Source organism: Drosophila erecta, unplaced genomic scaffold (assembly GCF_003286155.1).
Source record: "Drosophila erecta strain 14021-0224.00,06,07 unplaced genomic scaffold, DereRS2 tig00000126-arrow-pilon, whole genome shotgun sequence".
NCBI classification, from domain to species: Eukaryota; Metazoa; Arthropoda; class Insecta; order Diptera; family Drosophilidae; genus Drosophila; species Drosophila erecta.
In genome coordinates this window covers 14,777,894-14,802,355 of record NW_020825209.1, presented here as the reverse complement: position 1 = coordinate 14,802,355, position 24,462 = coordinate 14,777,894, and the positions used below count along the sequence as shown (strand labels likewise).

The following is a 24,462-nucleotide window of genomic DNA, read 5'->3' as shown; positions in this document are numbered from 1 at the left end:
CGCCGGCTTTCGTGGCTCATTGATTTTCGATAGCAAATGCGCTAGGGTATTTACAAACGAAAAAATACTCCAATCAATTTTTTAGGTGCTATTATTTAGAATTCAAAAATACAATTTGGCAGTTAGAAATCGCAAACCGCCAAAAAATCGCTCGTCTGGCGAACAGCACCTGACCCAATTACCATTAATTCTCCGTTATTATGGACTAACTACAAGTATGTGGATCTCGTGGATAGATCGTCATGAACTCGGACAATGCCGCCATAAAAACTAATAGACCTGCGCCCATCAATTTCCTTTCAATCGATCCGGTCTTTCCCTCCGATATGTCAAGAATTGGCATTCCTTCTTCCACGCCACTATATAGCCTCTCGTCCGACTTTCCCGCCATTCCTTCCATATTTCTGCGCCCGGCATGTCTAGATATTTATTGAAAAGGCGCAGACAAACATAAAAGTGAAATAATATTTCTGGCCAGATGCCAGGGAATTGCTGAAACAAAAAGCCATGGATATGCCAGTGGGAATCGGGAAAGGGTATCGGGTATTGGGACTCGGGAACTGGGAACTGGGAACTGGGCACTGGGAACGGGCATCTTAGGGAATATGGCCAAAGGTTCGTGGGGTGGGAGCTGTTTATATTTGACTTATGTGCGTGTATTTTTGGTCTCCCCTCGAGTTTTAAACATATATATACATATGGGAGAGGCGTCGCTTGGGGGAGTGACAGGTCGGATCAGATGGGATCAGACACTTCCTAAGTGATTCCTTTGCGACACAGTGGGCCATCCTTGGAAGTAAGCGGTTTCGAGGTTGCACCATGCTAAGGATAATCGATGTTTTGATTTTGAAATTAGTACGTTGAAAAAGTTTCATAGACCAAGCACAAGGTCGCAAATGGCAATTTGTATTAGTAGTATTTGTAGTAAATTAATAGATTTTTCAGTGAGCATATATACAGAGTTAAGTGAATACTGCCTTTGTATCTTTATAGTTCTTGCAGGGTTATTATTATAAGACACGTTCAAAAGGTCCTTAAAGTTGGTATTAAAGAAGACACCCAAATGCCTTTAAATCTTTGAGAAACTGGCATTCATTGTTGCACTAAGCTGTTTTTTTTAATATGCCGCTGAGCAATTAATAGTAATACAAATTCTATAGTAATGGCTGTATAAATGGCTTGTAATCATAGTCAGTATTGCAGATATCAAAGTTTCTTCCTTAGTAACTATCCATAACTTTTAATTGATTGATTATTTTTTGCTGCAAACGATTCTAGCTTGCCACAAGTAATGCGCTACTATTTTCGGCATATTACGAATCAGTGTGCCTGGAGCCTGCAGAACCAAAGAAGAATTCTTCGGAGACGATTCTTTGCCCTCTGCCTTTCGCTTTGATTGTTGCTTCTGTTGCAGTTGCATTTGCGCGATGCTTTTGCGATTTGAACACTTGCCAAATTGCTTTCCACACACGCACAGAGGAAAGCGGGAAAGCGGGTGGAAAAGGGTGGGGTGGCGGGGAGACCACCCTTCTCCCCTCTTCCCCTTTCGGACTATCGTCGGGGAATTGCAATTGGCGATTGTATACACAAAAGGGCAGACTAAGATGATGGAGGCCAAAGCAAATCAAACGCATCATTTGACTTCCGGCAGGGCGTGGCAACAGACCTCTCCCTGATAATAACATATCTGTCCACAAAAATAGCAGCGATTGGCTTTTAGAGCGCAAGAAGTGATGTTATGCAAACAGAAGCACACAAATAATTTCAAGTATTGTCCACTTCTGTAGCGGCATATTGTGTGACTTTTCTTACTTGGAATTTAAGCGTGTTCTAGCCATTGCCGGTAGAGTAAGAGTGTGTAACAGGTAGAAGGAACCGTGTTCGATCTTTAAAAGCGTATATATACTTGATCTGGCCACGTCCGTCTTTCTGTCCGTCCGTATGAAAGCCAAGCACTCGGCAATGTCTACATGTAATGTTGCACATCTCCAGCTCTTTTGCGCTTCAAATGGTTAAAAAACGGGTATCTAACAGTCGCGACCATAGTGGGATAGTCAACATAAATATTTTTATAAATGTGTCCAAGTACATTGACCACCACTGTGCACGACAACTGCCGTCATCAGCCGATAGAATGCGGAGCAGATGCTGTCTGGGCCAATTGCAGCCAAATGCCAACGACAATGGCGAATAGTTTGGAACTGCAGGCCCCGAAAAGCAAAAAGTGAATGGCCAAAAAGCGAAGTCCAATATGAATCGAAAGATCGCCGAGATGCACACGGCGAACAGCGCGTGTGGGGAATTATTTTAGAGTGGAAAATTGTGGGGCCAAGATTGAGGCACCGCCGCCAGTCGGGCGCCCACTAAACAAACTGAACTTTCACCTCTCAGAACGTAAGAAATGGGGGGATTACCACCTGCCAGGGACCCAGACTCAAGATCACGATGATGGGGCGACATGTGATGTGCCAAAGCAAACACGCCATATACAATTTGCACAACTCGCCCAATCCCCAGCTGTCTGAGGATTGTCCGAATCCGCGGCTAATTTACGATACAAGTTATTATTAATTTGTCATCGGGTCGGCATTAAAATCCCCCGGCAAAGAAAATACAGACGACTTATAACGAGCAGACATGCTTGCGACGGGTATTTGGGACTCTTCAATATCTTGTACCATAATGTTTTCAATTGAAGACAATTACATAAAGCAGTCACTTAGTAGGAAAGAGGGATTTGAAAAAGGGAATATATTTAAACTAACTATAATGGACGGAGCTTACAAAGAACATACAATTTTCAATCAAAGGTTTTTAAAAAGTGTCTACGGAAATAGGGCGCCTACTACTGCTTTTAACCTGAAGAGAAACTCCCGTGAACCTACAAATGGTTATAGCGTTTTTATTTCAACCTCCAGAGGTACCATATTCGAATTTCCAATCTGGACTTTTAATTAAGCGCATATACCCCACGATTACCCTGTTAATGGGAACATTTAAGCAAGAATTCGTGTCTGCCTGTCTGTCTTTCGGATCGCCCGATATTGTGGTAGGTAAACCGGGCGGATAGCCTGCCCCTAATGGCTCACGGCTAATTGACAAGGGCCAACAAAAATAAAAGAAATGGAATGGAATGGTATGGTATGGAATTAGCAAAGACAATTATGTAACTGGGGAAGGTCAGTCTCTAATGCCTATGGCTGTACGGCATTAATGCCATTTGGCATGCTGTTCTCGGCTGGAATCGGGGTCCACAATCTAGAATCTAGAATCTAGACTCTAGAATGTAGAATCTAGAGAACAGCTGGCGAATGTCACTTGTCAGGGGTATTTTTCTCGCTTTTACGACAGTTCCAATGCGACATTACGCCCACGCGGAACTCACCTTTGCAGATCTCTATAAATACATATACTATATCCCCAACATTCTCTGCTCTTTATTCGCTTTTTGCAGGCAATCTTATTTTATACACCAAGATGGCTGTGGAAATCTTGGGAGGGTGGCAAGATTCATGCGCTCATCATGGACTTAGACATAGGCATTTGTTCCGAAGCCGAGAAAAAACAAAAAAAGAAATTACTTTTAGATTATTTGTGGGAAAATTTAAGGTAAGTACGGCCCGTCCAGCTCTTTGACTAGCCAAATGTACTCACACTCCTTGTTACGATAAGTTTTTATTTTGAATTTTATCCTCCGAATATGGAAGCCATTGAGTCCCCAGATAAATTGATCTTGGTAAATTTGCAAGTCCCAATAAAAAGTACGGTTCATTTTCGAGATAAAACTTGAATTACCCAATATATTTCGTCTAAAACTACAACCAACGTAACGCGTACAGTTCTCAAGAATAAGGGCATCTATAAAATGAACCCCTCACCATTTACAATGGAGTTCAGGCAGTACAATGCACCCGAACCCACCTTTGTAGACGATTCCCAAAACAAACATTTCCGGGCAATAGTCCGACTAATTAACAAAGAATTATCCGGAAATGGACTGTGAGTCACGAGCCAGAGTTCTCCAGACACAAAGGATAGTCGGACAAACGTTTTGGCCATTGTAGAGCTGCAAATACACATTTATTTACATATGAATCACAGCTAATGGCCAAATTTCCGCCGATTTCGTTTGCAGATATCACAATTGGTGGGCGTACAGATATTACGTGTGTGAGCTGCTCGCCCTTATAAATGTGATAGGTGAGTACTAGTGCACGGAAAAATTAATTATAATAATAATTTTAATAATAACATCCAACCGATGTGTCCTGAGATCGTCCTGTGCCACAAGGGGCACATCGAACTCAGTTCGCATCATCTATTGCTGCAAGTATATTTCTTTGACCTTGGCTCAGCTGTGTGTTTGAACCAAACAGATCAAATTGATATGATAGTGGGAGAACGCTATGGTCGAGTGTCTTGACGGGGAATTACCCAGTACTCATATTAGGAAATACTAGTATAAGGAAAACCACGTAGCTATACGTAGGTTACCACACAATTCAAGCCACATGGTAAAGTGCGTTTTTCGCCAATAAAGTGAGTGACTACACACACGTTTGCAGTCGAAAATGAATGTACTAGTTGTTACTCAACAGCAACAAAAGCTTGCGATAAAACAGAACACAGTCCGGTGTTTTTCTCGGTGCACATGCCAATCTGTCGACTTCTCCAGGTGGCAGTGGGATCGGTAAACAAAGTTTCGGGGTTAGCAAAACGGTTTCTTGCGACGGGCCTCATAAATTCGGCATTCATTAACATTCCCCGTTCGATTTTACGCCGAAAAATCAATGACGAATTTTTATCGACTGACCGCCCCGCATCAAAATAAACAAATGCTTCCCGATATTTCTGGTCCCCTCGTGGGGCGCGCGCGCCGAGATTCGAACTCTGACAAAATAATGAACTGTCAGAAGACATGGGAAATAAACAATAATACAATATTGCGAGTAAAACACGTTTATAAAATGGCTGACATCGCTTCAAGAAGTGCGAGGGACGGTCCGTTGGAAAATTGGGGCCTAAATGGCCAGAAATTTGAAATGGGTTAATTAGGCGGCGGGAATGGGATAAATGTAAATGGAAATGGAAATCGGGGGCCATTTTCATTGACTGAAAGGTGAGGCGCCGCGAAAATGCAGTTAATTGTAGACCCAGCAATACAGTCGTACATATATTTAAAATATTTTTCTCGCTACGTCAAGACGTTCATAGGAATGATTTTAAATATTATCTGTAGAATATGCAGGCTAAACGATTCGTGTGGTCAAAATCTCATTTTACTGGTAATAAAACTAGCTTTAACTGAATCTTAAAACAAGCATTTTCTTATATTATACATACATACCCAATTGAGTACTGTCGAGACCCTCAACTATAGCCTTCTTGCCTGGATAATGTACATTCGGTCGGGATGTAGAAATATGTGTCAGTGGAATCAGGCTTTTTCCTCTGTATATGAAAAATCCCATCTATCTAGCCCACTTAGTTGCCAAATGAATTTGAAAGTAAATTAGGCGCTGTTCAGCAAAGGCTTTTCCATTTAATAAGTTGTCTTCCTTTGAGCATTCATTGGTTATTCCTTCAAAAGTTTATTATGCAAATAATTATGACCACAGTGCTTTCGCAGAAAGTGGTCGTTAAAAAATTTTTAATGCCCCTGTGGCAGCATATCCCAATGGTTATTTCTCTATTGTTCTCTCGATAAAACCAATGAAATGCGCATCAGTTCGCCATAAAAATTAACGTACCTTGGAGCATTGTTTGTTCATTGACCTCCATCTCCATCCCAATTAGCCGCAATTAGCGCGTTCGATTGATGGTTCTCGATTTCGATTCCGATTCCGAATCTGAATCCGAATCCGTATCTGCAACCGATGTCGGTCTATCTGCCATAATTAATGGGCTGCGCGGGTGCGGGTGAGTTGTAATTGAGGAGAAAATCGATTCCTTCCCGCCCCGTTGGCCTTAAATCAATCGATCAAGCGGATCCGAATGCATCGGACCGGGAAAAGTCCGTACCGATTCGTAACGCCGAATTTTCCAAAGAGCACCTATGCACCCATGCACAACTAGAGGGTTAATGAAAAATGAATGGCGGGAAATCGGTGGCAAAGAACCCATCAATTCCTGTGTCCGGTCCGATAAACAGATATTCAAGTAGGACAGATGGATAGGCAGATAAACCGAACGAACGAAAAGTGTATCTCTGTATCTCTTTGGTGCTGATTTGTATCTTTTTTGTGGTTCCTTTGCAGGTCAAATGTTTCTTATGAATCGATTTTTCGATGGCGAATTTATGACATTTGGCCTGAAAGTGATAGATTATATGGAGACCGATCAGGAAGATCGCATGGATCCGATGATTTACATATTTCCCAGAATGACCAAATGTACATTTTTTAAATATGGTTCAAGTGGGGAGGTGAGTAACGAATGCAGCTCTCGACAAACCCAAGACTCAATAATAATTTAATCTGCTTTTCTAGGTGGAGAAACACGACGCCATTTGCATTTTACCATTAAATGTTGTTAATGAGAAGATTTACATTTTCCTTTGGTTTTGGTTTATATTATTAACGTTTCTCACATTATTAACGCTAATATACAGGGTGGTTATTATATTCTCTCCTCGAATGAGGGTCTACTTATTTCGTATGCGATTTAGGTGAGTTGCGTAGACATTGGGGGGCTCACTGGCATTGATATGGGAATACTTAAGGGGAGATGTAAAATTGATTGAAAAGGAGCTTTCGAGCTAAGGATTCGCGTTTCTATGAGATGTGAATGACTCTTGTGGATTCCACAAAAATCCCTAAATAGGTGTCTAGTGGTATGCAGCAAAAATACTATCTAGTTCGCATTCGTGTTCGTTTTTCACTGCATACCTTGTAGACCCCTATGTGAATTTGAAACCTTAGCTCTTTCTGGTGCCACAGGTGCCCAGGTTTCTTGTCAATACGCCTACCTTGTGCCCTTATCAAATCTAGTGATTCCCATTAGCGTATACAATATTTTAAACAAATTAAACAAAACCTAATGCCATTTTTCCAATTGCAGGTTAGTGCGTCGTGACGCTATTGAAATAATCGTTCGTCGTTCGAAGATGGGCGATTGGTTTTTGTTGTATTTACTAGGTGAAAACATAGATACAGTTATATTTCGTGATGTTGTACAGGACTTAGCGAATCGTTTAGGACATAACCAACACCACAGGGTGCCTGGCTTAAAAGGTGAAATACAGGATGCATGATATTGGGAGTATTAGAAACAATACAAAATGCAATTTGTCGTCTCCATTTGAAAACCATCGAATTCAACAACTCAAATGTCGAAAGCAAGAACAAGACTAAGAAAGGACAATTACAACCACAAAGGAATCTAGAGATCTTCGCAGCAGCCGCTTCATTAAAACTTACAACTCAACACACCGCTAAAAAATCTTTAAAAAAAAACGTATCTCAAAAATACAACCAAAAAAACTATCGTCAGCTCGCAGTCAGTCATAAATCAGCATTTTCAATCATGGAGACTAAGTCTATCGATAGTCGATACAAACACATCCAAAACCACAGGCATAGAATACAACATAGACAAATGGAAGCGGAATGAAAGCATGGAGAAATATGGAAAAATAGGAAAGCATTAACAGCCACGCAACGAAAGGAATTACTCAAAAACCAATATCAATCAATTTAACGTAAATGAGAAAACGGATATCGAATAATCGAGAGATCTAGAACGGAAGTCCTGGGACTTTCGGACAGGACACCCAAGCCGGTGGCAAGTAGCGCCTGCCGTCGGCCAGGGGTCACAAGGTCACAAGTCACAAGGGATCGCTTGGGAAATCAGCGATCAGCGACCCATAGAAAAGTTGCCCCAAGGACAAGATCAAAGTGTGAGGAGAACAGCAAATGGACAGCACCGGAAACGGAAACAACAGACAGATACGCACACACGCACACACACACACACACACAGACACACAGACGACGCCACACATACGCTTACAGCGACATCACTCATACGCCCCGTAGAACACATCGCACTTTGCTTGTCATGCAGCGTTAACTAAACCAAACATCAACAAAGTCGAGACGACGCCCGCGGAAAATTGCATTTCTGTATTAACCCCAATAGAAGAGAAGGAGAAGAGTCGAAAATCAGCATCACTTTCACCGAGGAAAAGCAGGAGTATCATACAAACGAGATGCTAGAACAACGCAACAGGACGGGGAAAGAAAAGCCTCCCCGCCTTGAAGAAGCAGCAAATGAAAGTCAAGAAAATCGCAAGCGGAAATCGCAGAGGGGAGTAACAGTTTAATTAAATTAAATTCAATTCAATTAAATTACTTATTACAATGATATCTTGAAGTGTTCATGTATTCGAATGTAGGTTAACTAAGTCAAGCATACAAGTAATTCTACATATATGTATAATATATATATTATATATATACATATATATATATATATATATATATAAACAATTTTTTTTTTTAACTCTAAGCATTTGTATTACCCGCTAAACAAATGAACAAGAAAACAAAACAAAAAAAACATAGAAAAAAACAACCAAAAAAAGGCAAACTGAAAACAGAATTTTTTTGTATACAGAAATGAATGAAAATTGAAACCCGAAATGAGCAGATAGCGAAATAATGTTAAAGAAAAAGAAAAAGAAAGAGTAAAACCTAAAACCGAGACGAAACGAACAGAAAATATCAGTAAATATCAAAGAAAGTTCAGAAAATACCATACCGAATACCGAAAACCGAAACAAAAGATACATTTACATAGTTTAATTAGAAGAAACTATAGCACGCATCATTATATAACCGAAAAACTGAAAAACTGAAAAACCGACCGAACAGAGCGTAACTCCCAACTCACTAAGACAAACAGACAGACGGAAACGGAAATGTTTTAAGCTCACACACACTCACAACACAACACAAAACACACAAACACACACGTATATAGCATGTAAAGCATATATAAATATATATAATTATCAATCGATCATTCAGCAAAAGAGAGCAGCCAACATTCGCATCATAAAACAATTAACTCCACTAATAATAGAGCATACTCAACTCTATCTCTCTCTACGAAAAATACGCCTAGTACTCAAGAGGTAAATGCGAAAAGAAAGCCAGGAAAAACGGGCGGGACACTCACGCTTTGCCACATGAATCAAGTGTAAACGCAACGATAATAACTTTATAATACCGCTAGCAAATAAAGTCCTAAGCAGGAGGGTACAGTGCGGGAGTTCGACAATTCCCCCAGGCATTGCAGGTGGTCCTACAGTAAAGCCCTTCTATGACAAACATCGCCCCCTCCGAAAAAGAGTCACCCATCCGCGAGTTCATCATGTGCTACAAATCGTAATATCCGTCCAGAAAACCTTTTGAAGCGCACCTCCCACTCTCTAACTCCAAGCTCCCCTCTTTTTTTGGATCCCGATCCCTGATCCAGGGTCCTTCCAAGTTCCATCTTCCTCCTTCCGCAGCCCCCAATCCCCAAGAAATGGACCAAAGAACCAGTTACACAGATGCCTCAAAAGTTTTCCCCCCTCCCCGTCGTATTTTCCCATCTCTTGAAGGACGACCAAGAAAACAAGTACACAGCCAGAAAAAGCCAAGCCAGAGATGCAAATCTAACAACAAATGTCACTGCCAACAAAACCAGTAATTGTAAAATCAAGTTTAAATAGTTAAAGACCATACATACATATATGAATCGTAATGGGGGTGGACCTGATAGGAAATGGAAGGTATTTCCGTAGGGCCAGCACTGCAATGCCGATAGTAGTTACAAGAAAGCAAAAGGAATTAACACCCGATGATTGTTCCTTGTCACAGAATCAGGAATTGCCGATGTGGACCTGCTCAAAACCTCACTCCTTTCGGGAATTCATTTTGGATTTAGATCCCCTAATTTGAGTGCTTTTTCCGTCTACTCACACTACTCAGCATACTCAAAGACGCATTACAATTTAGAGGGAGGAGAATGTGGGTGTAAGGTTGAAGCGAAAAAACAATAAATGTAACAATAAATGGTAATAAGTAATTTTAGCGTATTTTTTTTTTAAAAGCTTATAGCCAACTAAGTGAAGTAATTGTAATTCTAGTTCAAACTGAACCATTTTGTCAGCGTTTTTTTTGTCGTGGATTCGTAGGTTAAGCCCACACACACACACACACACTTAAAGCCACACACAACACAACCACAAACATGGTAAACGAAAAGCAAATGTATAAATATCGAGGTTACTTACACTGTAATTAAGGGGGTGCGAATAAGAAGGAATACCATACCAAAACGTAAGCATATTACAAGGAAATTGCCATTAGTCGATAGTGTTAAAGCGATACGTATATGATCTACATGCTAGGCTAACGAAAAAACAAACAAACGAAAGAAATAAAGGAAGGAATACTTAGTGTAGCTCAAGATGGAATCTCTCGTATCTCGTAACTCGTAACTCCAACTAAAAGCAATTGTAAAATATCGTAATAGATCTAGGGGCGATCGAACAAACAAGCAAAAGCAAACGAACAATACGCAAGACTTTATTTTTCAAAGTATTTGCCGCAATATTAGGTCAAAGAGTTCGAATTGTACTAGCTGAATCTAGAAAATAAGAAGGACATTTCATAGACGCAATCGTAGAAGCAATAAGCACATCCGGAAACGGAAATGAAAATTAGAACGGAAACGGAATCAGGCAGAGCTAACGGTAACAACGATGACTCTTCACCACGTTTCACCACCTCCTGTACAATTCTGTCCAATTCTCACCACACAGCACTGCACTTTTTTCGCTCTCTCTCTCTGTCTCTCTCTCTCTCTTTCACACACTCCTTTTCAATCTCGTTCCCACTGAAAGTATCTTTTAACTATTTTTTCACTACATAGCCGGTTTCCACTTGAAGAAAAAAGCAAAGAAATGCACACATGCAGAATGTCACTGATCAGCATTTCAAATATGAGGAGAATGTAAATTTCATGTGTGATCGTCGCCATTTTTCCTATCATAGAGTAATGCACTTGTATTCTACATGTTTTACACACGTCTGAACATGTGACAGTGGAAACGGGCTACAAACCTCGTATATTCCGTATGAATATTGAACAATTCTGTTGAAGACATCTTTTTTTTTCCAGTGATTAATGTTTGTGTTCGTTTGTTCATTTGTTTGTCTGTTTGTTTGTTCCCGGTCTGAATTTGGGTTCTGCCATATTGTTTGTGTATAATTATTATGTATTGTTTGGTGGCTAAGTTAAGGTTTTAGTTCTGTAACTTCTATCGTACTTTCTCACTCATTTGTTCATTCGTGCAATAAAAAAGAGACTTGTATACATATCATTGTTTTTTTGGTTTTATTTTCGGGTTGCATTTCAGATTCTCCACCCACCTGTTCCTCTCTCTCCCTTTCTCTCTCTCTCATTATCTTTCTCTTTCTCAGCACCCGCTCAATTTAAAGCGACGAAGAAAGTCAATTTCTCACGGCTCAAAAACGCAATAAAAACTGAACCAAGAAATCGAACGAACTAGAAGCAACAATTAGTGAAGAATATTGGTGAAATACTCGTAACGTATATTTTAAATCGAATTAGTGAGTGAGTAGCGCAACGGTAACGAAAAAAAAAACAATTTAGTTGAATTCCCTAGCAGAAACGAATCGAATCGAATAGTGACAACTTTTTATTAGGAAGCGAAAGCGTTTTTTAATTGTATACTAATATAATCAAAATTGTAAAGATCAAATAACAAATACTGCATACAAATTGAAACTGCCAATTCACATTCTCAGACAAATTTTTACGAAGCTAAAGCTAAAACCAAAACGAATACCAAAACTTAAGAACATCCAATTAATAGCACTAAGCGAAAATATACAAAATTGCTGAAAATTACCGAAATGCGAACCCAAATTGAAAAATCGCAAAATCGAGCTCGTATCTAGATCATTTAACTAGGCCCACGGCTTAAAACCTCCTTCGTTTCGGTTTCTCCCGATTCTCGATTTCGATTTCGATAGCCAATATATCCGAAGGTCGTCACTTGATTAACCAAATCGGATTGCGGTTCAGGATTACTTTAGGCACTTAGCGTATATATCAATTTGTGTGTGTGTGAACAAATAGCAGACAATAATTAGTGAGGCAACTTTTTAGGCGAGATCGAAGGACCAGGACTGAAATGATGAGGGAAACTCAGTTTTCCTGGACTAAGTGGGCGTGGCTGGGGACTTTCACAAGCAGCTAATTTATTGTCTTCCAGCGTAGCGCATATAATTCACTATTTGAGTCAAAATACTTTGTTTCCCCAGCTGGAATAACGTTTCAGCTTCAAATGTGATTTAATTCTAATTTTTAATCGCTTTTTGTTTTTGTTGAAGTTTTCTATGCTATTGGCCACGCCCCAAGATCTCATAGGCTTGAAAATGATAGAAAGAGATTGATTTCGTTGGTGGCCCAGAGTTCAGCCACAAAATTAGCGAGCCGCATTTGATGGAGTGTATAGGAAAACTGCCTTAAAGATTTTCAAGTGAGACCGATCGATCAACCAGCAAACCGTGTATATATTTATTATATAGAGGCCGAGTCGGTGAGCATTTTTTTTCTAAATACAATTTACGAGTAAGCATAACTTTTAACACAAATCAACCAATACACGACCTGTACATAGCCGACAGACATAAAACACCCAGCGTATATATAATTAAATATATATATATTCGAAGAAGCATATACATACCTATATATAAAGTGTTTTACAACAAACGTGGATTAGTTGGTAACCGTAGAGCGAGACATTCTTAGCAAAATTACACCTAAGTTTTCCAGATTCAGATGACTTTTTAACCAGACAAAAGCGATGGGACGAAAAGCAGCAGGCTGACAGGTAGACAAATTATGAAATTATTAAATTATGTAGAAAAGCAGTCAGTGTAAGGAACTATTTGTATTTCAACTTGTTTTCCAGGAGATCCTAAGTTTAGTAAAACGTAATGTAATGTAAATGATAAAACGAAACGAACGTATGTAAAATAATTGCATAAATAATTTCAAATATATTCGCCGATTGCCTTCAACTAGAGGAATTTTGATTACACTTAATAACGAATACTAAATAATTAATAATAATTGAATAATGCATTGAATATTTATACAAAACAAAAGGTAAAAGCAACTATTAATATATGGAAGAATGGGTAGAAGAGGTCAAGAAGAAAGACGCAAAAAGGCAGGCAGGCGCAGACAGAAAAGAACAAATCTACACAAAAATGAAATTCAAAAAGAACTGAAGTAAAAACAAAGATTTTAAAGCAGTAACAAATGGCAAACAAAAGAGAACAAACGAAAAAAAATAAAAAATCAAGATAAAGCATTCATATTTGTACACTAAAGTTCCGTTAAGGACTACGCAACTTATACACGCAATATTAGACTAAACCGACTTCGATAACCAATAACCGATAGATTTCCCCAAACCCCAGCACAGAAGAATGAGTGGGTTTCCGAAAAATCCCCATCTTCAGCTGCTTCAAATTGATTAATATTTTTTTTAACTAGAGACACTCGCACATATCCAATGAAAGACGTCGATTACTTTCCATTCCCATTTCTATCGAAAGACCACCACCCCTAGATACGCACACCCCCCAAGAATCGAATACGAAAACGAAATCGATGGCTGAATCGAGATCACAACCACAATTACGATAACAATTACAATGGCCACCACAACCACAATGCACAACCACTGGAGCGAAGGACATGCGAATTAAGAAGGCGGATGTAGGAGCTGAAAGGAGTAGATCGAATCTAGTGAATACTTTTAGGCGTTAAGCGTACTTCTAGTTTGTATCTCTTATATACACACAGATATATCTAGGTATATGGATATAGCATAATTATACAGATATACAGACCTATGGATTACTCAAATAACGCATACAACTACCCAGTGGAGCGATGTCGAGTGTAAGTCGCTGAGTATCGAGAATAATCGATCGAAATCGATAGAGAAGTAGTAGATCCAATCTTTTTTTTGTACTTGTACTTGTATGGTAAATGCTAACGGTAAAGGTAAAGATAATGGTAAACAGTAACGGTAACGGTAACGGTAATGGACATTTAACTAGTTATAACGTGCAGTTATCGTAATTTATGATTATCGATTATTGAGTCTTGAGTACGATTATTACGAACGTTTAATTTTGTTAATACGAAAACAAAACGCGAGCATGGTTAATAAAGCTTTAATTTGAAGCTATATAGGTATATATATATATATATATATACGCAAATACATACATATATATACCCAAACACAAACACACACCCGACGCAACACACACACATACACACATACAGACAAGGAAACGTCCTCAGTTTATAAATTTTCAAATGAGTGACACCGCAAACTTGAAACGAAACGAACGAAACGAAACACGTAGGCAGTACGGATTAGGTGTTAAGGCCCCATATAAGTAATATACAATTTAAATTATTTAACGAATCAATTTATTATTGATGGCAATGGAAGCGATAGCGATAGTGATGACGATAACGATAGCGAGAAGGGAGAATGGAGAAGGGAGAGCCAGGCAGTATAGATCGGAGCCGCGAACATATACATGTGATCATATATCCGATATCCGTCGATATATATGCACGTCCGATATATGCGCACGTGCCCCGATCGCCATACATATACACACACATACATATACTATATGCATAATACCAGTGACGAGAATTTTTAGTATATACTACTCGAATCGATCCGATCGGAGGAGGAAATGAGGAGGCAAAACAAATCTATATACAGTACATGGCATACACTTATATGAAGCCGCTATATTGAGGATATAAACGTGAATTTTTAGCAGACTAAGTAATAAATTATACACTCACAGGCGGTCATATTCGAACTACACACACACGAGGGCGGTATGCAGATATATATATACACGAATATATATATTATATATATATATATACGTCAGCAAATGAAATACCAATAATAATAAAAATATGCAATAAAGCGAGGAGGAGTGAGTACTAAGCGGAAACGGAAGTGGAGGCGAGGACACCTAACATTTAAGACACTGAACAGAAAATCGACTTGTAAATAACACGCACACGCATACACACAGCCAACACACAGACAGACCGCAGACAGTATCCATCACACATCAGTATACATACACCCACTCACACATACCCACATACACACATTTTACGATTAGTTAATTTTACAAACTAAAATTATTGCAGCAGGCGCATTATATAAAATGAAATACAACTAAAAGACGGCAGAGCAGAAGGGAGAAATAAAACCAAAAATCATATGCATTAAAAGTAAAGTAAAGTAAAGTAAAGGCAAAGACAAACAAACACAGGCAGATGCAAAGGAAAAGCAAATGAAAAAGCAAAGCAAAGCGAAAGAGCCCAGTCGGTAGAGGAAGAAAGGGGCTGGGGGAACTCCCTCCCCGAGCCACCCCCCGCCCCCGACACTCCCAACAAGAAACAAAAGGCCAGGGACGTTGATGGGAATTAATAATTACCAAGTAATATTATAAAATATTATTATATAAATTATTATAATTATAAATTATTATTAAAGAAGCAAGCAACAAACGTAAAAACCAAAAACAGACAAGATTAAAAATACAAAACGAAAAAAGCGAAAAACACAAAAAAAAATCAAACAAAACCAAACATAAACCAAAAACACATTATTATAATGCGATAATTGAGTAATCAACAAAACGAATTGACAACGTTGTATGATTTTGATCAGAAAGTAATAAAAACAATTTTCGATTTGTTACGAAATATACATAAATATCCAATGGCTTTTATTTCACCGGAGGGGCGAAACACGATTTCAGCTTAACCATCTCTACTATGCAGCACTGAAATGCCTTACAAAGGAGTTGGTAATGTGCCTAAGAAAGTTTAAGGGAATATAAATTCTCGTTTATTTTTTGCTTTTGCTTACAAAAATTTAAATTAAAAATGGCGTTCAGAAAAACCCTTTTCCTGGGTCTGCACATTGACAGAAATTGGCTTAAATCGCGTTCCTCATACGCACGGTTGCCGTTGATTAAAATACGCATTTTCCATATATAGATGGCGTGTATGTAATCAATCTCAAAGTTAGGGCGTAAAGTGCAGCTTTGTATATGTGCCATTCCTTAACTCGCACTTTTATTTAGTGCAGTCTTACCTTCTCATTAGGACCATTGGTCTTAATTAAATTAAATTGAGAATTAATTAGTATCTACCACTTTTAAAGTTGACAGCAAGCTTATAAGCACAGTAAAGCGCCACCTGGCGCCTCTTGTTAGTTTTGGGAACTACTTCTGAATAGCGCCACTTGTGCCACGGCGTAGTTGGGAACTAAGGATTGGTCAACGAAATGGCGGTAAGCTGTGGTACTAAGGGTACTGGCCCAAAGAAAGCACCACCTATGGGGGCGCAGTGTAGACTAATATATAGATATGGGAAGAGAAGTGCATCGTACAGCCGCCAGATGGCTCTATAAACGTAAATGTGCGAGTATATGCACAGCCCAAAAGTCGGCAATGCATTTTATTAGGACTCACAAACAACCCAAAAGAAAAGTTGGTTTTCCGTTTTAAGCGCAAAGCCAAGAAACTTCTCACACCACAGCTTCTTGGAAAACGCACATTTTGCACGACGACCGATGGATGCAAGTCTTCTCCAAAATGCATTGAGGCAAGCGTTGATCAAAGAAGTGTTCTGGGGCCATCATTGTACTCCACTTTCACCGCAGAGATGGCCACCCATGCAGCAAGTACCAGATGTAATCGGAATGATGTTTCAATTGACAAGAGGCAACTAAATTGTGCTTGAAACTAGCGGACTGCAGCAAGCATTCAAGTCCAAGATTGCAAAATGAACAAAGTTCCCTTTTAAGTTATGTGTGCTATCTATTGCCCCAAATGTTCCTTTATAATAATAATAATAATGTTCCTTTATAAATACGTTAAATTGCTGTAGATAATCGCATGAGAAAAATTCTCATTCGATTAAGCTGCCTAGATGGTAGTAGTACGCTTTCCTATAAATAAACATTTCCTTCTAAAAAAGAAAAAAATATATATATTACTTGCCCATTTATTCATCAGTCCTTTCTATGGCACTTATTAAATCTATCTGCTAATTTCAAACTTAAGAACGACGAGATTTTGAGGAATTGAAGTAAGCTGAGAACCAGTGGGCAAAGAAACAAACAAACGGACAGAGCTAATCGACTGAATGGAAATAGACCAGAGTGTCCTAGACAATAAATACTTATACATTTACGAGTATTATATAGCACCGAGATATGTGTTTAATATGGGCTTCATTGGCCTTAACTGCAATGATATTTTGCCTTGACTAGGCAATAATCGTGTGTGAGTGTAGTACTGCTTTTTGGCTGGGCATATCAAGCCAAGTGTGTTACCTGTTTGCACGTTGTCGCTGCAAATAAACCTCTTCTATCGCTTCCCGCTGATCTCAGGTGCAGTGCGCAGATTTGCGATGGAAATCGACATCCGGCCCTCGGATGCAACACTCGGCACTGCCAATATAATCAGGCTACTGCGTAACTAAGCCCTTCGATAGTCATCTGAATGCTATTCACGGCTGCTTTTAATAAACACGGATGGCTAATCCCAGGCCCTTCTGGCTTCGGTTTCGGTTTCAGTTTCAGTTTGAGCTGTGAGTCGGGAGTTGTGAGTTTTGAGTTTCGGAGAGATCCGGCAGGACGATAACGGACTTGCATGCGACATAATTACCGCTGATTGAATTGGGCCGTCACAAAGGTGATGAATCGCATATCGCAGATGTCGGATAAGCGCACCGTTCGGCTGTTTACCCATTTTCCCAAAGTATCCTCGTTTTTTGTTTTGCTTAGCGGAAATGCGCACTCGCAAAAAATGCAGAGTCCTGGGCCTTTGTTGACTCGCTCGCTTGTTTGCCAGCCTGTTTATTCGGCTGTTTGCCTGTTTGGCTGTCAAATCAATTGGAGATTCGAGTAAATGTGCACTACAGTGGGACTCCGGCGAGGGGGCGCTTCTTCCTTGGCGGGCCATCCTGCGAGGCTCCACTGTGCCAGTGTTTTTGCACGGCTGGCGTTCATTAGTTTATCCACCAGCAGCATGTTTGCTCACCTCTTGCGAGAAAAACTGCACAAATGAGGTCCTCGTGCATCGGCGACTCTTGAATGCCCAAAAGGATCAACACGCCCACTAACTAACACTCAACGACAATTTAATGGGAAGTTTTTACATTTTAGGCTTTCTGGTTGCGAATCAATCTGTAAAGTGATGAAGAATCTGTGGGAAAGCTCAACTTCACTTTGCCAGCTGTCTTTAATACCTTATGGGTGCATCTTTTGCACGTTTTTTACAAATATTACAAATATTGACTAACCCAAATTGTATGCTGCCTAAAACACAAACTTGAAAAATTACAGCTCCTCTGACAAATGAAGCTAGGTGTGTTTGATATTTAGGTACAAGTTGGCATTAATTGGCTTAAGTGGCTCATTCCAAGGGCAATGATTCCAAGTGGGATATTTGAATTGCAAATTGCCTGCCCCTTCCTCGGGCGAATGAAGAAACTATGTCAAAGGAGCGGCCATCGCTGGGGGACCACATCTCATCGCTTCTGGGCGGGCTGAAAGGGCTCAGCTCGGAATCCGATTGCAGTTGGAGTTCTAAGAGCTTCGCTCTGCCGCTCAGCCACTCATCCTTCCGCTTCTGCCCGGTGCTAAATGGGATTTTATTTGGGCAACGCTGCATAATAGATGATATGATATAATATGATTTGCCTACACAAAACGAAAATCAGGCTGCTGCCGCTCGACAATCAACTTGTCCATAATACATGAGTGTTTCGGGGGTGTGGGGCGGCTGGTGTTGGCAATCAGTCAAATGTAATAATAAATAAATAAATAAATCAGGAGCAGGCACATAAACAACGGCACTCGCTGTTAATGGCAACACAAATGGAGCAGGCGGGATTAGAAATCACAAATGGAAAGCAAAATCAAAATCAAAAATAAAAATGCCAGCCTCGACATTCAACTTGTCTTTTTTCCATTCCATTCCAAATGTCTGCTGATAGTGGACAACTCGTTTTTGGGATTGCAAATGGCAAATTATTATGTACCGCGAGCCCATCTCCGCCCGCTGCCAAAAGGACAATTAAAACATAAAAAATAACAATATTTACAAATGACATTTGAATTGGGTAAAATATACGTCCCAAACTGACTAACTGGAATTTGCAATTGTTGGAGAGCGTTTCCCTTTCTTTCACCGATAGTAAGCGCTTGCATGCAGTAATGAGACATTTATTTTGAAAACCTACTTACTAGCAAGGGACCGAACACACGTTCACATATCGATGAAATTTGAAAAGCTGTTCCACAAATCGAACCCTCGCAAAAAGTGACTTTTGCCCCGAGATCGGGTTTTTGGGTTCGAAGGTCCTGGGGCCATTAGCAAAATCAACAGCCACACTCAGCCAGCCATTCACTCGTGCACCCATTCACCACTCAGTGAATAAGGACACTCGCAGTTGCATTCACACTCTCGCCCCGAGAACAGGACATTTCGTCCCACTTGCACTCACTCGCCTAGAAGGCATTTACATCCTCCATCCTCCGTCCGTCGCTCTCTTTCGCTCCGCATGCAGCGGTCTCTTTCTGCAGGACTCGCTGCGGCACCGGCGATGTGGAAAATGTTACGCTACAATTTAATTGAAAGGATAATCAGGCGCACAGCGGACGAGCGTTATGTGAGGAGCGCACTCATTCAAAAAAAAGAAATAAAAACGGCGCGAGGAGGAAAGTGCGAGAGGGAGATGGGGCGATGGGCATTAGAAAGGGACAGGACGATAAGCACGGACAAAAGGCAGCGCTAAAAGCTGCAAATGAATGAATGAGGCGAATAGAAATAAAATAGCAAACGGTGGCAGCACAACATCGGCTTTTGTTGTACCCGTCAAGTGTCCTTTTTGATGACGACGACACACAGCAAGGCGACGACTCGCAGCGCACTGCGAGAAACCGGGGCGCAGTTCGGCGAAAGATGTGGCTTTGACTGATAAGCAATTAACAAATAAGCTAGAGAAGGCAGTCTAAAGATTGCTGTTTCTGAAACTAGTCATTTTCCGCCATGAATATCTATGAATATATTCTATTTGTGTAGCCATTTGTTAGTTCATTAGGCATTAGTCCATTTAATAAAAATCCCCACTTGCCCAATCTTGCTTTGCAATTAGACCCAGTGCAACCAACCAACCAGCCAACCACCCATTTCGCTCAGTGTGCCTACGGGGTGGCTTCTGGTAGACCTCGCTTGTGGCCGGGTACGTGAGCCCACAACGTGGCCAGCTTTGCTTCCTGCCCGAGCCGCCCGAGCCGCCCGATCCTCGCCAGAAACCAGTGTCCTGTGGCGCGGAAGGTCCTGCGAAGGGTTGTCAACTGCGAGTGGGAAAAAGGAAACACGAAATACAAAATACAAAATACGAAACACTGAGTACAAAATAAAATAAAATATAAAGCACGGGGGCTGCGGGGCGGCGATTGGCAAATGAAACTCAAATGAAATAAAATTAAATGCGTTGCACAAGTTGCAAATGCGAGCGAGCAACAATCAAAAGGATTCACGCTGCGTGTCCTGTTCCTCGCTGTGAAAAATGTAATTTTAATCGAATTCACTCACCCCTTTCCAGTTTCCTCCATCCTTCCCCTGCCCCTTCCCCTGTCCGAGCTCCTGGTCCCAGCATAGTTTTCCCTGCCCTCCAAGTGCCAACCGTATTAGAGCAACTAAGTCCCGATCCTTTCCTGATTTGTGTTGTGCCAACAACAGTTTCCGAGCTGCCGAGCTGCCGAGCTGCCGCACTGTCGAGCTTACTCAGTTTTTCGAGTTGACGCAGCGGGCGCCGCCGGAGGCCAAAGGCATTCTTGCGCGAGAAATGCAATTAACTTGGCCAACGGCAACTAACCCCTTTGTTTTGCGACGAGCGAGAGGGGTGGGGGCACTGCCAGCACCCCCCGCAATTAAAACAAAAGGCAGGAGTCGCTAATTAACATTGTTAGCATTAGCGCAGCTCAGTAAAACAAACGGAAAAACAAGCCAGAGTGCCCAAAAAAATCGGCTGGCTGTGGGCAAACTTTGACCTTTTCGGTGGCACAGCGCTCGCCCAAGTCGAACCATCGATTCCCTGCCAACTTAGTTGATCACACTTGCCACTTTCACTATCCATGTTCGGCACTAAACTCCAGCGGGCAGGAGCTATTGCCAACCATCCGTAATGATTGATATGGCAGCCAAGTTCACAAGGCTCTCAGTATTCATTAGAAAACGTATCTGGCATTCATCCTGTAAAACTACAACTTTAGCCCTGAATTAAATTCCGAACATCCTGACAAATTCGAAATGGATTGGAGCACATACTGTGCCTGCCAGGCCCTGAACCTGATCAAATTTGCCCACCGACAGCCCCTTTCCGCGAATCTTTTTCTGTGGCATCATCAGCGACACATGTAAAATTAAATATTGTTTATTGTCAGAGCTAACCCGACCTTTGGCCCCGTATTAATCAACCTCCTGTGTGCCTAGTCCCCAGTCCCCAGTTCGCAGGCCCCAAGCCCCAAACTCCAGCCCCCGATTCCCGTGCCCCATGCCCCGTGACCCGTGCCCCATGCCCCTTTGCCCTGGCTGTCACTTGTTTATTTATCGACTTGCCAACCGTTTTGCACTCGGATTTCCCTTTTTTTGTATTTTTTGGCTTTTTTGGTTCGTGTGGCAGTCGCTTGTTAAACAAAAAAGCGAAAAAGGGGCCACATTTATAGCTAATTTTCTTGTCATTGTTTTGACTTTTACACCTCCGCCGGCGCGTGTTTACCTGTGAATTCGGTGGCCAAAGGGAAATTGGGGATTTGGGTACTCGGGTACTCGAGTGGCGTCGTCGCATTGTTTGGCCATGTAAAATAATATTGTATTTGGGCTGTTTGCCTGCGCAACTTGGCTAATGAAGGGGTGGATTGTGTGGATCATCGGGTGGATCGGTGGGTACGTTCTACATAGTCCTCGCAAGGAAGGGCTTGAATGTCGGCGAAGCCCCACAAGAATACGTTGGCACGCGAACTGCGTGCATGCCTCACTTGGTGGCCATTTCAGTTATGTGCAGAGTGGTTGGCCTTCCATCTAGCACTCCACATTTCAAGCACGTGAAACTAAGAACTTTGTGCCAGCCTGGACGCAGTTAGCTGATCGGAGGCACTGGTTTGTGCTCGATCAGCTCAAAAAACCTGAATGAAATCGAAGTAGGGGTAGTAATCATCACGCATTTAGTGAGTAGTCCATTTCCCTGGTACTTCACGGCTTAGATGGCCACGTAACATCCCAAAGAAACTGTCCGAATTACCATTCCACTCAACCGGATACTGTGGGGGAACGTAATGAAATCTGTGTACTAATAAACGTAACTTCAGTGATAAACAAGAAAGTTGTATTTGAATATTCGACCCAAAACCCTTACTGCTTAGACTGCAGACTTAAGTATTCTTAGATTGCAGAAATTATAAGCCTCACAACCTCGTTGTTCAGCTTGTGGCAAAAGTGTCCGAGTTGATAAGATTACGCAGCTGACGGAGATAAGAATCCCTGTGCTCCGCCTCAGCAATTTGAGCACTCGACACAATTGGTATTTACATAAACACCAGGAAGGAGGAAAAATGTGACACTTGACAAATTCGGAAAATTCAGACTGGCGCCACTCTCGGTTTTCGATCTGATTTATGAGCTCCGTTTTGTAGCCGAAACCGAACAGCAGTTGTAGGCCCAGATCTCGATCTCGATCTGGATCGGGATCAGGATCAGGATGAGGATCGGGTCGAATTAATGCGAAGCACTTTGCAATTGAGTTGTCAAATGCGGGAAAACAAGTGGCACCTACGGGGAAATAGGAGAGCGGTAATTAAACCCGAAACCGGGCTCAAGGGCCTTGGCCGGGGAAACTAAGGACGATCCAGGACGAACCCAAGCCACGCACCCATTTCCAGCTTATTACTCAATCAACGTGCTCATTTGTTTTTAACTGGAAGCAGTTGTTTTCGAGGGCCGGCGTGGGATGTGCGCCTGTTTTGACAGCATGCCCGGTGTAATTGGAACTGCAGTTAGTCGAGATCCTTGCTCGAGGTCCTGTCGCTCCTCCATCTTCGATCCACTTCCATTTGCAGTTCGACTTCCTCGAGGACGAGGAACCTAGCTGACCCACTTACTACCTGATCCCAATTCGAGGCCACGACAGCTGTTCAGATTTGGCAACTGCCGTGCTGTCGTGGGTCCTGCAAGGACCTTTATCGACTCTGTTCTACAAACAGAACTGCGCCTGCACTGCAACAAAACTCCGCGCCTAGCTGTCTCCAATATGTAAGATATGTAAGATTAATTAAGTAATCTTATTCGATTGTAGCTTTCAATATCGGTAAATGGTAGCTGAAAGTAAAGAAAAGCTGAAGACTCGACCCATTTGAGCCTTGCTATGCGCTCTTCTGCGCTCAGCAGAGCTAATTTCGTCGAGTGTACTCGAGTGGACTGCCTGCGCAAGGTTATGCGCCTCTCAGGAGGCAATTAGCCCGGCATGAGGTCCTCCGAATCAGCTGTAGATAAGCAGCCTGCTCCCAGAGCACCACATGCTTGACCACTGGGTGCCCTGGACAAATTGCCTCGGGTCCGGCCGGAGTGGCAGGAACTGGGACTGGCAGCGCGGAAGGCGTGCAATCTGGATGGGCAATATTCACGACTTGACCGCGGAAGTGACCAAAAGGCAGGGGCGCATGCGCGGCGGATTAGCAGGGGCGTCCGAAGGGGGCCAAGCGAAGGAGGGGCGCCGAGATGGCATTGTCCGCATCACGGACCGCCTGGAATGAAGCCGTTAGCGACTTGCAGCATCATAATTAAGGTGTCGTAATTGCCGCCCCTGAGACGCGGTATTAGTGCCCCGGCACGCAGTCTCAGCCCCTCGGAAACCGACGAAACACCAGCATGGACATGGACAAACCGAGTGCGCATGAAACCCAGCAGCTGCAGAACTCAACCTCAATGCCAACCGCCGACAAAGTTGCCTTTGTTGCCAACTTTATCAGCATGCAAATGAAAAACTCGAGTTCCATTCACAGAAAGGCGAGTGAGACGGCAGCAGATTAGGCGGCGGACACCAAGTGGCCGGAAACCCATCGGAACAGCGACACAAGGGCTCCGAGTGGAGCACTCTGCCAAATGGAATCTAGTTCTGAAATGGCTGGAGATATATGCGCGATTTGTAGGAGAAAAGGCAACTAATTCACCAAGCTAACGAGCATAAGGCAGTAGTTTCCCGCATCATTGGCATTCGCAATTTGCACAGAAG

General features: G+C 41.7%; 1 protein-coding gene across 3 annotated transcripts in view; it reads left to right on the top strand.

The window, feature by feature from the left end:
• LOC6549828 (innexin shaking-B) overlaps positions 1-8,425 on the top strand; it is a 32,930-nt gene extending 24,505 nt beyond the window's left edge. For all 3 annotated transcript variants that reach the window (XM_026981937.1, XM_026981936.1, XM_001978597.3), the window contains 5 exons: positions 3,455-3,609; positions 4,136-4,200; positions 6,258-6,424; positions 6,489-6,667; positions 7,060-8,425. In XM_026981937.1, the coding sequence (XP_026837738.1) occupies positions 3,455-3,609; positions 4,136-4,200; positions 6,258-6,424; positions 6,489-6,667; positions 7,060-7,252 (759 nt within the window). In that variant the 3' untranslated portion in view covers positions 7,253-8,425. The remainder of the gene's footprint in view (positions 1-3,454; positions 3,610-4,135; positions 4,201-6,257; positions 6,425-6,488; positions 6,668-7,059) is intronic.
• The last annotated feature ends 16,037 nt before the right edge of the window (positions 8,426-24,462 follow it).